The sequence below is a fragment of the Schistocerca cancellata genome, chromosome 2 (assembly GCF_023864275.1).
Source record: "Schistocerca cancellata isolate TAMUIC-IGC-003103 chromosome 2, iqSchCanc2.1, whole genome shotgun sequence".
NCBI classification, from domain to species: domain Eukaryota; kingdom Metazoa; phylum Arthropoda; class Insecta; order Orthoptera; family Acrididae; genus Schistocerca; species Schistocerca cancellata.
Genome location: NC_064627.1, coordinates 283,015,805 through 283,033,524, shown reverse-complemented (window position 1 = coordinate 283,033,524; position 17,720 = coordinate 283,015,805). Strand labels below are relative to the sequence as shown.

At 43.7% G+C, this 17,720-nt stretch overlaps 1 protein-coding gene and 1 long non-coding RNA gene across 2 annotated transcripts in view; one reads left to right on the top strand and one right to left on the bottom strand.

Annotated features, from left to right (window-relative positions):
• The window catches only part of LOC126161625 (uncharacterized), a 1,324,793-nt gene that overhangs the window by 1,224,717 nt on the left and 82,356 nt on the right, over positions 1-17,720 (bottom strand). The gene's annotated exons all lie outside the window — the stretch shown is intronic.
• LOC126161624 (uncharacterized) lies at positions 15,358-17,416 on the top strand. The gene is made up of 3 exons (XM_049917584.1): positions 15,358-15,532; positions 15,635-15,751; positions 16,485-17,416. Exons 1-3 carry the CDS (start codon positions 15,456-15,458, stop codon positions 17,344-17,346), a joined length of 1,056 nt encoding a protein of 351 aa, XP_049773541.1. The 5' UTR covers positions 15,358-15,455; the 3' UTR covers positions 17,347-17,416.

The window sequence follows — 17,720 nt, the reverse complement described above, 5'->3', positions numbered from 1 at the left end:
TGACGAATAACGAAAATAAATTCAGACCTTTATCGTTTAATGATATCAAGCTCTAGGTTGCGGAAGAATCACATTTTTTCACCGAATAGTTTTCTTAAAATCGGATGTTAAGTAATTCATAACTGCCGTCGCGTCAGCTCCTCTGCTTTGCTGAGAAGACACGTGGCTGTCACTCTCTGTCGCGCATGCTGCAGCAACAAAGTTCAAACAAGTTTGAATTCAAACGTCGCCAGTTGCAGCGGGAGACAGGCAGCGACACAGATGTCGCTCAGGTAGGACACTTCCGTAACTACATCTGCGGTTGTGTTTTGTCGCCTGAAGCTGTCGCGTGCTGTTGCTCGCTTCTGTCGCTCACGTAGGACACGGCCTAAGGCTTATGCGGGAGTGGTCACGACACATTAAAAACCGGGACAACCCGCGGAAATCGAGCCACCTGGCAGAACTAGCTGTAGCCACCAGCGATGTTATTTAGTCTGTACATGAAGCATGAATGAAGCAAGGAGAGATTCCGTATGGAAATTAAACTTCAAGGAGCAAAAATAAAAATTTAATGTCTGCCAATGGCAATGGGATTCTGGCTGAGAGGGCAAGCGACTCGGAAAATTATGCTTGCTGGAGACTGCAGTGAGAAGATATTACAAAAATGTCGTTTCGTGCTAACAATAGGTAAGCAAAGAACACATAAAGATGCAAATAATAATAATGGGTTCGCACTAACAGTCCAAGAAACGTTATACAGTATCTAATAAAAAGTTTCCGGACATCTATTACTAGATACTAAATGGTTCAAATGGCTCTGAGCACTATGGGACTTAATATCTGAGGTAATCAGTCCGCTAGAACTTAGAACTACTTAAACCTAACTAACCTAAGGACATCACACACATACATGCCCGAGGCAGGATTCGAACCTGCTACTGTAGAGGTCGCACGGTTCCAGACTGAAGAGGCTAGAACCGCTCGGCCACCACGGCCGGCGCAGGACTGTGGTGCTCCACGGTGACGCCGCACTCCCGAATTTGAAGAAGGTGTACTGCGTCGCATTGAAGATACCCCGTCAACGAGTTCGCGAACAATTGCGCGTGCAATGGCTGTTAGTCACAGTACCGTCTTGGATGTCGAGCAGGAGCAACAATTACATCCGTACCAATTACAAAGGGTACACGCTATGGGTCATGCAGACTTTCCCCAACGCGTCGACTTCTGCACATGCCGGTCAGAGTGGCCGAGCGGGTCTAGCCGCTTCAGTCTGGAACCGCGCGACCGCTGCGGTCGCAGTTTCGAATCCTGCTTCGGGCATGGATGTGTGTGATGTCCTTAGTTTAGTTAGGTTTAAGTATTTTTAAGTTCTAGGGGACTGATGACCTTAGTTGTTAAGTGCCATAGTGCTCAGAGCCATTAAACCATTTTTCTCCATATGGTTCCTGCACCGTTGCATCGACGGACCCCTGTTTCCACGGCGAGTGCTCTTCACAGATGAATGTAGGATCACAAGGGATTGTGTTCTGGATGTTCGAAATAGCCATGTCTGGGCGGACGAAAACTCTCATGCACGCATATTCAGGGATTTCAAGACAGGTTTGGAATTAACGTGTGGGCAGGTATTTTGGACGGTCATGTGACTGGACCATACCTCCTTCCATCGAAGCTCACGGGTCAAGCATACTTCCTACGACACGTAATGGACCCGTTCTTGGAAGCTGTGCCATTGAATGTCCGTCAGGAAATGATGGAGCACCACCTCACTTTTCACTTTCTATCCGGGGACATCCCAACAGACGGTATGGTGAAAGATGGATAGGCCGTAGTGGTCCAACTGCATGGCCGCCACGATCGCCGGATTTAACCCCTATGGACTACTTCTTGTGGGGTCGTATGAAGAGCCTAATTTATGAGACACCTGCAGAGACACAGGAAGATCTCCTGGCACGCGTTCTGGCCGCTGCACAAGACACTGAAGAGACACCAGGTGGGATGGAGAGAGTGTACCAGAACATGCTTCGGAGGTACAATGTGTGTAACAACGTTGATGGTCGCCACATCGAGCCGCTGTTGTAATGCATCGGTACGTTGCGGCTGGTGCCGTAGATGCTGGGTTCTTGTTGTTGTCGACTAATGTAAACCATAAGTTGTAAGTTATAACGCAAATGCGTAAGTAATAACGGAACGAGTCAGTATTCTTTTCAAATTGATTGCAACAATTGTACTGGGTCACGCCTAAGTATATTTCTCACGTGGGTGTGGATGAGATAATCATCTGCATTGAAACTGTCGTAGAACGGAAACGATACGTTTCCGGACATGGGTTCCTATTCAAAATGTTATGTAGTCACTACCCTCTACATGTAGAAGTTTGTAACGGGAATTTCCGACCACTCTGTATATTAATATTCATAGATTTGTGGTTTGTCAGTGCTTTCCACTGTGGTTTTCCAATGCGTAGAGGCAGCTCTGTTGACCAGTTCGAGTTTCTGTGAAATCTCTCAATCTGAGCAATATGAAAAACGCCGAGTTAAGGTGCAGTGGCCGCTCTGTGTTTGGCAACCAGAGCAAACAAATAAGAGACGCCGACGACTACATTGTCTCCGGTGCGCGCTACAACAAAGGCACGCCGTACAAAGAGCTGTCAGCCGCACCGCCGCGTGTGGGTGTATCCGCGCGTGTGTGTGCGCGCGAGCGAGCGGCTTTCTGCCGTCATTAATTTCTCCTAACCCTGGGCGCGCTAACTGCGGCAGAGGCGGCCACCTGCATTACCTATTCAGCCGGCACGCAAATAGAGCAGCGCGAAGGAGGCGCGCACGATACAAGGGGACGCGACCGTGCCCGCTAAACGGTTAGCAAAAAGACCAGCCGCCGCTGAATAGCACTGCTTTGCAAACAGTAGCTTCGTGAAAACAGGTAAACCTGATTTAACTCGGAATTAGCGGCATGTCGTGCAGCGGATGAAATTCAGCGAGAGGTAATTAGCAAAAGAATGGCTTGTACGCTTTCAATATAAAAGGGACATCGCTACGTTCGCTGACAAGTTTTACAGAGACGTGTTACTGACGGGTCTATAAGCGAAAGGATGTAAAATTGTAACTGCTTCTACTGTCAGGATATAATTTACCACTGAAAGTCAACACACAGAGACAGAGGCCACGGGACGACGTTCATAGAATAATGGTGCGAAATCATCAGTGTACTCGCGGGAGCAAATCTCGATTAATGTGCCGTTGCATAAAAATAGCATATTTTCGTTGCACGCCAAATCTAAATACGAATTTTTAGCCAAACACAGGACTTGTGATGCAACATAAGCGTGTTTCTGTGGGGAAAAAAAGGTTGCTGGAAGTGTTGTTTCACGATTATTGAATACTAAATTTACTATATATATATATATATATATATATATATATATATATATATATATATATATATATATATATATTAAGATGGTATCTGTCCTTTCGGACATGTCCGAAAAAACAGATACCATCGGTGACCATGCAGCTCGTTAGAATGAAATTACAATGAAATGAACACCCTTAGCTGCTTACAGGCGTTGATATACGTCAACGGGGACAGATGAAAACGTATGCCCCGACCGGGATTCGAACCCGGGATCTCCTGCTTACATAGCAGACGCTCTATACATCTGAGCCACCGAGGACACAGAGGATAGCGCGACTGCAGGGATTTATCTCTGGCACGTCTCCCGCGAAACCCACATTCTCAACGTATTGTCCCGCACTACATTCGTAGTGCCCCTGCCCATTATACTCATTAGTCGCGGCGCGTTGCCGATTCCCGAAAGAGTTCGAGCACTGTTTGTGCATCCAAAAAAAAAAAAAAAGATGGATAGAGCGTCTGCCACGTAAGCAGGAGATCCCGGGTTCGAGTCGCGGTCGGGGCACAAATTTTCATCTGTCCCCGTTGACGTATGTCAACGCCTGTAAGCAGCTAAGGGTGTTCATTTCATTGTAATTTCACTAAATTTACTGTTTTCTGGAATGAAGTTTGTAATGACGGGAACTGTAGCGTTGCCCGTGGTGTGGATAACGGTGGGAGGTAGTAATTTGGTTCTGAGTTGGCAGAACCAACGAATGTGATGCGACAAGCAGCTGTTTACTGGTACGAGCGCTGTGGTGGTCCCGCAGCCCGAGATCTCACTTAGGTTGAAAGGTGATTATTTGCTTTTGGGTTTGATATCATACTACTCCTACATCTGTCGTATGTGACGAGTCGAAGACCTTTGTTGACGTCGAGTGTCGTGTGCTCTGATCATTTGATAGAAACATATTGAGCTGATGCCATATTAAAGTCCAATGTTGTCAAGCTAAAATGCCGTATTTGATGGTTTCTGTGTTTAAACTTGCGTGAAATGAGAAGATATATATAAAAAAAGACGCACCCCGCTAGTCATCGAGGTTCAATTCGAAGCGGAACTCACTGCTGAAGACACTTCTACTCCAGTCAATGAGATTCCGGGTTGAAGATGTGTCTGGATACACCCCGGACAACGCTGGGATACCAACGTAACTGTCGCCCGCTATACGGGCAGACAACCGGGAGTGATGGTCTGGGGTGACATTTAATTATATAGCTGGATCCTTTCGGTTGCCATCTGCGGCATCCTTTCAGCAAAAAGGTACGTCGACGATATCGTACGCCCCGTTTTGTCGCCCTTCATGGCAAACCATCATGGGCTCACATCTCAGGAAAATAATACCCACTCCCACACGGCGAGGGTGTCTATTGCTCGTCTTCGTACTTGCCTAACGCTACCTTGGCCAGCAACGTCGGCGGATCTGTTCCCAGTTGAAAACGTTGGGAGCGTTATGGGCACGGCCCTCCAATTTTCTCGGGATCTTGACGATCTAACGCGCCAATTGAACAGAATTTAGTGCAATATCTTACCGAACCTCCAACAATTCTATCAATCAACTTCTTCGTAGTGCATCGTGTAATTAGCCAGTGAGCTTGCTTCCTTCTGCTCCCAAACTATTTTCGTTCAAGTTTATCTTTCGTTCTCCAGTCCAGGTTCAGTTGGTACAAGCTCATGGTTTTTACGCAAATTGATGATTTCCCAGAAGGTCTATGAATGCATTTCTGTCTTGTACCATACGGCCTGCGGTAATTAAAAGCCCAGAAGTTGCTGTTGCCACTCCAAACTTGGATAATGGAGGAGGGTTGGCGCATAAAGAAGACGAGAAAAAACAACAATATGAGGTTTAATTTCTGTGTATGTTAAGATTCGATTTCTGTACACGCTATCGTCCTGCTTACCAACAGGCGCTTAGGAAAACTATTCAAAACGTGTGTACGTATTTTTGTTTAAGGAAACAGCTGTTGTGGGGGACAAAAATGTGTGTGAAATCTTATGGGACTTAACTGCTAAGGTCATCAGTCCCTAAACTTACACACTACTTAACCTAAATTATCCTAATGACAAACACACACACCCATGCCCGAGGGAGGACTCGAACCTCCCCTGGGACCAGCCGCACAGTCCATGACTGTGGGGGACAAGCAAACATCTAAAGGATTGGTACAACGGTTGAGCCTAGCAAGAGATTGCGTTTTAATTTTACCACATTTCTCAGATACGTAAGCGAAAATTTCAATGACAACATTATCAAGCATTAGATTACTGCATTCGTATTTTAAAAAGCTTTTTAAGAGCTTTTTACGACCGTTCGAAAATGTTCATCGTTCCCCTGAAAAAAAGACCACACTATCTCGATTGGCACGACAGTCAAAACAATTAAACGTGTAACAAAATTAAGTTCTCCTCTGTGTACTATCATTTACGGAAAACTTCGTTTCCCTAATTATCTCGAATGTTCACGAAATAAAAGAAGTATAGTGTGAAACGACAGAAATTACTAAATTACTGGCTGCAGTGAGAATATTCGCCACATTGTTCGCTGTAGCTTGGCTTATATACTCGTTCTGGATGTAATTTGGGTGACCTGTCACTCTTACATAGGCTCGACACAGTTTTCCGCGAGAGCATTCTACTCAAATTATTTCGAAGCGGGGTCAGACCATCTTCAGCAACCGTAGTTGTTTACATCGAAATGCTCAGCAACCAGTTGCACAAAATAAATTTAATCTTCAGAAGGTTATACCTATCCCTTACAGTATATGACCCTGGTCAAGTGGTTCGAGCGCCAGTACAAAAAAAGTGGTATAAAGAAGATAACAACATACAAACATTCGATATGCGAACCATGAGTGAACCGACAGACGTCAATAAGGCAATCGAATTCTTGCCATACCCGTCCAGGCATGGCATCGTCAACTGTGGCAATCGCTTCCCGTATTCTCTCCCGGAGCTCTGCTACATCACGTGGTACAGGCGGTACATACACCAGATCTTTAATGTGTCCCTACAGAAAAAAATCACACGGAGTGAGATCTGGTGATCGGGGAGGTCATTTTATGAAACAGCTGTCCACTTCTGTAGCATGCCGACTATCGGCAAATTACCAAACTACGCTGTGGCAGTATACATGAAAAAAAAAAAAAAAAACTTTCAGGGTTTCTCTTCAAAATGACATATGTATGATATCTGTAAAATGTCTGGTTCTTGTGCAATAAGTAATTGAAAGTGTTCCCGCGATTTATATACACCCTATATTACTTCAACTGTCGTCCCTGGGTTCTCCAGGATCGCAAGATGTGTGCTTCAACAATAACTTACTCCGCTCTTCCCAGAACCCTCTACAACGAAATGGATGTCAAGTGACGTTGAAGTCCAAACTGTCCAACCAGTCTAGAACACGGACGAAATGTAGATGTGGACAGAGAAGTCAAAATTATACGTACTATAACAAGAGAGCGTCATGACCCCTCCCCTCTCCAAACATTTTAGTAGAAGCGTTTCTAGTTTTAGTAACATCAATTTTCAAATTTCACAGTTAACTTGCGGGAATAAAGTAACAAGAAAATTACAGTGTTTCGAAAATGATAAGGAACTGTATAGATTACAAGCTATATCTAACACAGGATACTTTGCATCTGGTTGACTGAGGGCCTGCCCACGTGGATGACCTGTCGAAGAGCTTGGTAACGTTTCAGCCAGGTGAAGGTGCACCCTTACAGGCTGACTTAGCTGCTGTCAAAAAAATGTAAGACATGATTCGTGTGACCACAGGTAGCACCGGCAAACCACACGGAGTTGTGTAAGGCAAGACCAAATTTAAACACCCTACACCGAGTCAAAATAATAACAAAAGGCGGACTTCCCGAACGCAGGCGGACACATCTGAATCAAACAGTATTCTCTTGATCTACACACTCGCGTAGCCACTGTCTGCAGACCTGCGTTCATATTCGTAGTGCTAAGTGAAATACTAATAACAGTGAGTGCACACTTCGATTTTATTTCTTGCAAATTATAGCACTGAGCATCTTGTGAGAGCTCCTTACTACGAGGGGTATTCAATAAGTAACGCAACACTTTTTTTTTCTCAAAGTATGCTGGCTTTATTCAGGATGCCAATGCATCATTTTTGCCACTTTTTTGGTTACAAAAACCTTATTTATCGACATAATCTTCGTTCAATGCGACGACCTTACGCCGCCTTACTGGGAGGGCCCGTATTTCCACGTGGTACCACTCTACCGGTCGACGTCGGAGCCAACATCTTGCTACATCACTAACCTCCCCCTCATCCATGTACTGCTTCTCGCGGAGTGCGTCCATCATTGTGTCAGACAGCTGGAAGTTGGAAGGTGCGAGATCCGGGCTGTTGGGTGGGTGAGGAAGAACAGTCCAATAAAGTTTTGTCAGCCCCTCTCGGGTGCGCGGAGTTATAAGAGGTCTTGCGTTGTTATGGAGAAGGTGCCCGTTTGCATTTTCACGGCGACGAACACGCTGAAGTCGTTTCTTCAGTTTCCTGAGGGTAGCACAGTACACTTCAGAGATGATCCTCTTACCATGACAGAGGACATCAAATGGAGCCCCAAAGACCGTCGCCATGACTTTACCGGCTGAGGGTGCGGCTTTGAACTTTTTCTTCGAAGGAGAGGTAGTATTCGAAGAGGTGAATCCACGTTTAATCGCCTGTGGCGATTTTCAACAAAAAATTGCCACGATCAGGCTCGTAACGCGCAAGCGATTCCGCACAGATGATCCTTCGTTGCTCTTTATGGTCTACTGTTAGGCGGCGAGGAACCCTGCGGGCACAGACCTAGTACCCCAATTGGTGGACGATATCGTCAGCACTTCTAGCAGAGACGTCCAGTTGTGCAGCGAAGGGCTTGATCGTGATCTGTCCGTTGCCTCGAATGAGTGTCTCCACGTTCCAACATTTCTGTAGTCACAGTTGTATGTGGCCGGCCGGCACACGGGATATCGAACTTGTTGCAATGATGACAGGAGCCTCGCCCAACGACTCACCGTGCTTTTGTTCGCTGCCAGGTCTACGTGCACATTCTGCAAGCGCCTATAAATGTCTAAAATGCTCTGGTTTTCCGCCAAAAGAATCTCATTGGTAGGTCTCTGCTTCGATTGCATCTCCGTTACAGACGCCATTTTGGAGGCTACGTATAACGCTGCCCCTATGGAAAATCCGTGAGAGCCGGCCGATGTGGCCGGGCGGTTCTAGGCGCTTCAGTTTGGAATTGCGTGACCGCTACGGTCGCAGGTTCGAATCCGCCCTCGGGCATGGATGTGCGTGATGTCCTTAGGTTAGTTAGGTTTAAGTAGTTCTAAGTTCTAGGGGGCTGATGACCTCAGATGTTGAGTACCATAGTGCTCAGAGCCATGTGAGCCAACTCCGTGAGAGTAAACAAACTGAAGCAGAAATATTCCACGATGTCCCACAACAAATTCCGCTTTTTTCAACCGAAATCTGCAGAGAAAAATCTGTTGCATAACTCACAGTTTTTAGAACGAAAGCACGATATAAGTACTTCACAAAATTTCAGATGAAAGCCTTTCAAATGCTATATTTTTCTGAATTACGATTTATGGAAATTATGGTAACGCCATACAGTCAGCAATGGTGTAAATATATAATTATTAAATAAAATATTTAATAAATTTTATTTTTATTATAATTATTAGAAATCTTAGGCATCTGATGTAGCCTAAATTAAAAGTCAACGAGACGGAAAGTTATATTTGTGGGTCTGGTGAAGGTGTGAGGGGGAGGGGGGGCAGGGATAAGAGGGAGAAAGAGAGTAACAAATGGTGAAGCCCCCCCTTTCCTCGCTCCCAGAGCAACACCCCATATCGGCCCCTGACGGTGAATACTGTATACCGCTTATTTCGAGATTAGGAAGCAACGGTCGGCAATGCATACTTTACGCGCCACGAGGTCTTGAATGAGTAGTGCGTGGGACGGACATGTTTGTAAACTGCTTCATTTGTCATAACAAAGATTGCCTGCCTCATAACAACGGGAAGCAGTGACTCACAAAGCGATACGCAGCCGTTCATAACATGCCCACTTCCGAGACTGCCAGTGTTTGCTATCCTTGATGAACTGGACCTTGTGCAAATTGGACCACTACTCGTCACAAAAACTTGCGCGCACGAATTTAACGTTTGCTTTAGCGGGATACATCATTTTGAAATGTCGAAGATCGTGGTAACTGACGGGAAGTCATCTAGTGTAACCGACGTTATACCTCGGTTCCGCATGGAAGCGTTATAGGCCCTCTAATGTTCATAAGTTGTACGAACGATTTACGAGTAGAAGCCAACCTGAGCAGCCTTTTTAGATTGCTTGCTTCTGTCGCTTACCATCCACTAAAGTCATTAGAAGATAAAAACGAATTACACAACGATTTAGACAAGATATATGCATGGTGAGAAACGTGGCAATTGACACTGTACAATAAAATCTGTGAGAGCCCCACCAAAATACTCAAAAAAACTCCGTTAAATTTTTGTTACACAATAGAAATATAAGGTTGACGATTCAACTAAATATCATATAATTACAGTTACGACCAACTTAAATTGGACCCATCACGTAGGAAATGTTGTAGGGGAGGCATCAAAGACTGCGATTTACTGACAGAACACTACAAGATGCAACAAATCTACTGAAGACAGTGACAACACTATGTTTATGCGTCCTCTTCTGGAGTATTGTTCCGCGGTAGGGGATCTTTGTCAGTTAGGACTGATGAAGGGCATCGAAAAAGTTCAAAGAAGGAGAGTTCACGTCAATGGTGGATACAGAAAAACCTCAAGGAGGGGGCGCTAAAGATATCTTGAGCTACCTTTACTTTCACCGTAATAAAAAATAATCAAGTTTAAGAAACTTTTATTTAAAAAATGGCTCTGAGCACTATCGGACTTAACATATGAGGTCATTAGTGCCCTAGAACATATAACTACTTAAACCTAACCAACCTAAGGACATCACACACATTCATGCCCGATGCAGGATTCGAACCTGCGACCATAGCAGTCGCACTGTTACGGACTGAAGCGCCTAGAACCGCTCGGCCACCACGGCCGACCTTTTATTTAAACTGATTATACACGTACACAAGAAATGCCATCTTATGATATAAAAAAGTTACAACTGTGATCCTCGTCCTTAAATGATCAATGCTATGCGCTTATTCTTCCTGACAAATTTGTTAATTACATCGTCAATTGGACGATCAATGTCAGGGTGAGCATTCAATAGAGCTAAGCCATTAAGTCGATCCCTATGTGCCAGGCAGAAACGTATAAAATACGCTGACGCGGACGCGCGTGCTACATAGGAAAGTAGAACTACTCGATAACTCGGTTCAGGCGAGTCGGCTAACTGGCGAGGGCGGCGCGGGTGGCAATGCGTGCGGCCCTACGTGTGTATCCGCCACTGGCTAACGTTGTGCAGAAATAGAGGAAAGAGTTTCATCTCTATGATAAAAGAGTTGGGGTGACAATCATTACAAGGAAGGCGTGTTTCGTTGCGGTAAAAGCTTTCAAGAAAATTTCAATCGCCAGCTTTTTGATTCGCGGGCCAAAATGTTTTGTTGGCCCCAACCTACAGAAGGAGAAACCTCTATCTCGATAAAATATGACAAATCTGATATCACACGGAATGATTTGCGTGCCAATTTTTTCCACGTGCTGTTCGAGAATGGAACTGTAGAGAAATAGACTGAAAGTGGTTCGATGAGCCCTATGTCAAACATTGAAGCGTGAACTGCAGAGTAAGCATGTAGATGTGGGTGGTGCACTATTTACACCCTTGCCGTAAATAAAGAGTGCACGAAATAGGTCCAACACGAATCTGGACCCTAAAAGTTTTGGACGCGCCATATAACTGCGCTTGTACCCTCCAAAGAGTCTCGGTATCAGCGTGAAGCTCACATCCCGTACTCGACGACTGCTTCGTTCTGGTCTCTGTCATCATCCTGGTCACATGGCTACCATCGAAACGAAACACCCGTAAATGATATGCTCTTCAGTCCGAAGACTGGTTTGATAGAGCTCTCTATGCTACTCTAGCGCAAGCCTCTTCATCTCCGAATGACTACAGCAACCTACATGTATTTGAACCTGCTTACTGTATTCATCTCCTGATCTCCATCTCCGATTTTTACCCCTCCCCCCGCCCACACTTCCCTCCAATACTAAATTGGTGTCTCAGAAGGCATACTATCAACCGATCACTTCTTTTTGTCAAGTTGTACCATACATTTCTTTTTTCCCCAACGCAGTTCAGTACGTCCTCTTTAGTTACTCGATCTCCCAACCTAATCTTCAATCTTCGTCTGTAGCGCAACATTCCGGAATTTATGTATCTCTTCTTGTGTGGACTGCTGGTGGTCCACGTTTCAGTTTAGTACACGGTTACACTCCATACAAATACGTTCATTAAAGGCTTCCTACACTTAAGTTTTTATTAGATGTTAACGAATGTGTTTTCTGCAACAATGCTTTTCTTGCAATTGCAACCTGTTTTTTATATCCTGCTTTGGCCACCATCAGTTATTTTGCTGCCCAAGTCACAAAAGCTCAACTACTACTTTTGGTGTCGTATATCCTAATCAAATTTCTCAGAATCTCCAGATTTAATTCAGCTTCATTCCATTACCCTTGTTTTTGTTTTGTCGATATTAACCTCATGATCTCTTTTCAAGGTGGTAAGCATTCCGTTTCGATGCTATTCCAAGTCGTTTGAAGTCTCTCAAACAATATCAATGTCATCCGCAAACGTCAAGGCTTTTAATTCTTCTTTCTGACTTTTAATTACCTTCCTAGATTTCTCCTTTGTTTCCTTTAATGTTTGCTCAACGTTCACATTGAAAAGCGTCGGGGAAAGGGCGGAACCATGTCTCACTCCCTTCTAACTACTGCTTCGCTTTCGTGCCCTTCAATAGCAGCATGGTTTCTGTGCAAAATGAAAAGAACCTTTAGCTCCCTGTATTTTTTTATCTCTGCTACCTTCAGAATTTCAAACGTACTCCAGTCAGCATTGTGAAAAGCTTTCTCCAGTATACTCTTGCAGTGTGTAGAATATAACAAAAAAGTGTGGAAAAACCACACAATGCCGTTGATTATTTCTAACCGATTAATTAAAAGTTTTCTGCCTAAGAAGAAAAAGAGTCTTATGGCACTGTTGGCTGGGAAATCCCTGTAGGTAGGTTAAGTCGCCTGATCGGCAAGCATTCTTTTCCTCTGTGCACAACGTCTTCTTCTCTAGCGGTGAATGAGTGTTGTGTCTCGAGCGTCTGTTGAGTGTAGGTCAATGTAATGCTTGCGTGCGCAGTGTAGTGTCACGTATGATGATGAGACAAGACAGGCAGTGCACCCCGGTACCGGCACACAGGCTACCTCTAGCGAGTAGCACCTAGCTGACCAGCAGGCGTAACGGCCGCATCACACGGGTGGATCAACGGTGTCACGTGCCCTGACTCCATGAGACACTTTGTGGGTTTAGCATTTACCCAAACTCTAGTGACCAGGAACATTACGTCACGTCCTCTTTCTGCCCTTGATGGCCAAATACTCGTAGCGAATATTTCTTCCACCACCAGGATTCGAACCTGTCACCTACGGCTGATTCAAGCGCCGTCGTAAAGGCGTGCGTTACCTATCTCAGTTAGGGAGGCAGGTTCTCTGAATGATCAAGCCATGCATGAATTTAAGTTCCGTAGACTCTGTAAAGGGGATCCCTATTGTAATGGCCCATTAATCTGATTATTTATAGAAAAAATTAATCCTGAATGACACAGTTCCATGTAGGTCCTATGTGATAATAAAATGGTACATTGTCGCTGAAGAAACTAAACCGTTTACCTGACTTATACAGTACATCGATTGACGGTTAGTTCGCATATTTGACCACCTATTATAGCGGGAATGACGAAATTTCCTTTCTTTATAATCAAAATTAAAATGAAAGACTATCACGAATGCTCTGAAAAGCTAAACAATTGCATATCACAGCATCTTCTTCCTGTCTTCGCGTCTGTAGCACGTCACCTTCGTGGTGTAGCAATTTTAATGGCCAGTAGTGTATTATTATTTTACCGGCAATCCAACATTGGGTTGATAGGCAATAATCACAACACAAATCTTACGAAGCCAGTACTACTTGGAGAATGCAGCTAGCGACCAAGTCCGGTCTGCGCCGCGTCTCCCCAGTGACGTCACAGCAGGTAGCTCTGGGTGATTGAAATTCGCGTGGAAGGTGGAAAACACATCCCTGACGAGCAATAACAACGTGCTGTGGCTGCGCGCGATTAAGCGTTTCCGCAGCAAATCGACACAGACAGTTACGCGTGTCGTTCCTTGAACGCTGATACATGAATGAGAAATTTTCAGATTGTCCATGTCCTTCATACAAGAAATAAAATCCGTTTGATCTTGTCTTTTATTTTCTGAATTTTGTAGTTAGTCGTATGGACCACCGCCCGAATCTATTTCAGATAACATAAACAAACTAAGCAACTTAACGAAAAGTAAGGAATCGTGTTTGGACAGTGTGCGTCATCTCGATTTGTCAACAGGTGTTTAGACGGTGTCGCGCTGAATAAAGAGCGCCGCTGGCGGTAATTATGCACAGCAGCTTATTCAGGTTGCGTGCAAGCTGTTTGCCTGGCCAGCCGGCTACGTGCCCGCCGCGGATAACAAAGGCCCCGTTGCGTAAGCTTTGTTTTTATTTGCGCGCGGTGCCCCTGTCAGCGTAGGAGCGCCCGTCTCGTGTCGCGCACTTGACGGCTGCCTCACTGCTTCGCTGCACGGGTTCACTGCCAGTGGCAAAACTGCTCTTGCTAAACGCTCGTATCTACTGAACTTATTAGTACCGTGTATACTTCTGAGCGCTGTGCTGCGCTTTGATTACTATTAAGCTCAACGGACGAAATATTAGTGCCCCCTCAAAAGAGCGCAAATCATGGCAGTGTATGTAAGGCTGCGTTCACACTGCCGGCCGGGCCGGGCCGGGCTGACGCGTACTGTCTCGGCTCGTGCCTAGCCAGCTCAGGCCGACGTGTAGGGCATTCACACTGCGCGCCGCGCCGAGCCGGGTCGGCGGAATGGGGGAAAATCCACTTCTCCGATTTTCATGTTCTAAAAATTCTTAGAGGTATATAAGACTGCGCCACATCGTTTTATGAACTCATTTTTTCCTTAAAAGCGTAACTTACGTCGTGAAAAAAGAAAAAGTCTACTTTTCGTTTCGCGTGATTTCTTAGTTTCGTAACGCTTCCCAGCCGATTTTGAAGAAATTATGCGGCTAAAAAATCTGATTTTTGTACACGTGCTAGTGTAACTTCTTAGCTTCGTATTGAATCATTTATCTTTTCATATTTCTTAACAGTCATTGTGAAATGATGCTATTTGTCAACGTTGTGCACTTGATTTACAAATCTTGTAGTGAAAAAGTTATGTAGCGGGTAGCTTACTGTTAGATCCGTTTTAGACCATACATTGCTGCGAATGAAATGTAGCTAAAAGTACCAAAAAGTTTTTGAAATGTTAATGACACTGATATCTGTCTCTGGTCACAAGTAATGCGAGATATTCAGTGGCGTCAGTGCCGCGTCCGCAAGCCACGGAGTTCGAGCGGTTACAGCTTGGTTTAATGTAGTCATATAATGCAGGACAGAAAAAAACTAATTACTAGTGATCAGTGGTGTAAAACTAATCACAAAAACAAACTGGAGATTTGTGATACGTTTACTGCAGAAACTGAAGCGCAATTCCGTAGTCTCGTTGTCTACTTTGACAGAAAAAAAATATGGAGAGTTAATGAAACTACTGTAGATCGACACAGATGTGCGTTTCATTGTTCTTCATTATTTTTTTCCTTCCTTGGCGGGCTGCGCTGCACCGTCAAGGTAATCCCTACTCTTTGGCTAAATGGCTGCTAGTTGCCGAAAGCCAGATAGATAAATTAAAAAAAAATCCCCACCCTTCGACAGCTGACAAGCAAGTCACTAGAAAACGCAGCTGCTGTCAACAGTTGCTCGCCTTTGGCTAGTCTGTGCTGTCGTGTAGAACAATGTCTTCACTCTTTTATTGGTATTGTTTTGACTCTGCAGTAACTCGTCGAGTTTTGAAGTACAGAAGAACTAGGAGGTTATGGATTCATCCCATAAATAGCGACAGACATTTAGGAGAGTTTTTTTCTTTACATTAAGAACTTAAAAACTATCCTGAAAAATTTTATTCATATTACAGAATGAATCATAATACATTTCAGTATGTGCTGCAGAACATTCAAGACAAAATTTCGAAACAGAACACAAATTTTCGCAGAAGTATAACAGCAGAAGAAAAATTGTGTATAACGATAAGGTAAGATTCGTTAGTACACACTTTTTGGTTTGCAGTAGAACTTTGTGCAGCATTCACTACCTCCAATTAATTGTAGTCATGCTTTTGTATTTTAAATTTCACAAACGCTTACCTCTGAGGGGAAGAGAGTTTATGGGACTCCAGAGAATCATCAGTAAGTAATTAGCTTCGTCATTTTGGGTAATGTCTTGCTGTGCCTTCAACGAAGAATCGCAGATACACTCCTTCAGAATTTTCCAACTTTTTCTTCGTTTTTCTTCATGATGCAGCGCTTGGCAGTGGCGATGGTTCATCATGTGGAGCCACTGATGACCTCACAGAATTCTTTTCATTACCTTGTAAGATTAGACAGACTGATATGCCCTTTGACTCAGTGGTTCTATTTCCACTGGTAAGGAACTGTGCATAGCTCTTGGAACCTAGGAAAATCATATGACAGAACAAAGCCCGAGTGGAATTGCATTTTAATATACTATTCCCTGGATCACATGACCTTATTTTGCCAAGTTATACAAGTTATTCTCTGTAACTGTCTCTCAGGTCTTTGCATTTCGATTTCATTATTTTAATTGAAATAATATAGAAGGATGCAAGAAAATGTCTCTTTAATTATTTATTGTTGTATAACTATGAAATGACATGGACTAAGTAAATATCTATTGTGCAAACAAAACTGTAAAAACTTCGCCCAACACCACACTTGAGTAACACATTTTACGATTTTTTTTCTCAGGTATCTGTCCACTGGCATCTCCTTTCATGCACTGGCATCGTCATTCCGATTAGGAGTGTCCACCGTATCAGTGTTGGTGAAAGACGTTTGTATGGCCATATGGGAGTCACTTGCTCCCATTCATTTACCAACGCCAACTGTTTCTCGATTTAAAGAAATTGCCAGTGAAATGCATACGAGATGGGGATTTCCAAACTGTGTTGGATGTATAGACGGGAAGCACATACGTGTCCAATGTCCTAAACTTTCTGGCAGCATGTTTTACAATTACAAACAGTATTATTCGATTGTACTCCAAGCAGTTGCTGATGCAAATTACAAATTTATAGCTGTGGATGTTGGTGCCTACGGTAAACAGTCTGATGCAGGTGTGTTTAAAGAAAGTATGTTATATAAGAAACTTACAAATGGGGAGCTGTTATTACCGCCACCAACAAGACTTGAAGGAATGTGTCAGGAACTACCGTACGTCATTTTGGGAGATGAAGCTTACCCCTTATTAGAGAATTTGATGAGACCTTTTCCTCGGAGAAATTTGGACAACGAGAAGATTCTATACAATGATATGCATTCCAGAGCAAGAAAAGTTGTTGAATGTGCATTTGGTATAATGACCAATAAATGGAGACTACTGAGGAAGGAAATTGAAACATCCGTTGACGTAGCTGATCACATAGTCAAGTGCATTTGTCTACTTCATAATATTGTCATTGACAGAGAAGGATGCAATGTTGAAGCTGAAAAGTTTTGTAACAATGCTGATATGCAGACAGCTGGTGCCACATTCAACAGAAATTCCACATTACGTTCGAAAACTGTCAGGAACACTTTTGTTGAATATTTCGTTAAAAATGCAACTTAAAATAATTAAAAAACCTCTCAAATAAATTTTGGAATTGAAAGTACTTTGCTATTTACTGTATTTTCTTGTATCTCATTTCACTGTAAATAAAACAAATAAAATTATAAAGGAAAATAATTTATATTTGTGCGTACTATCTGAAACACACTCCTTGGCTACTTCGTTCCATAATCTGGAAACTGCATCATTACTGTCATACTAGCCGAAATTCTGATACCAAATTGATGGACACAAGTTAATGTCATGTATATGTTATTCTGCATCCATTAAAGTAAGAACATCGCAAAAAGATGTCACAGACAACAGCTTATAGTAACGTGCCACAACATGACTTTACAATGCATTGTCATCTGGTAGGGACACATTTCCGTCCC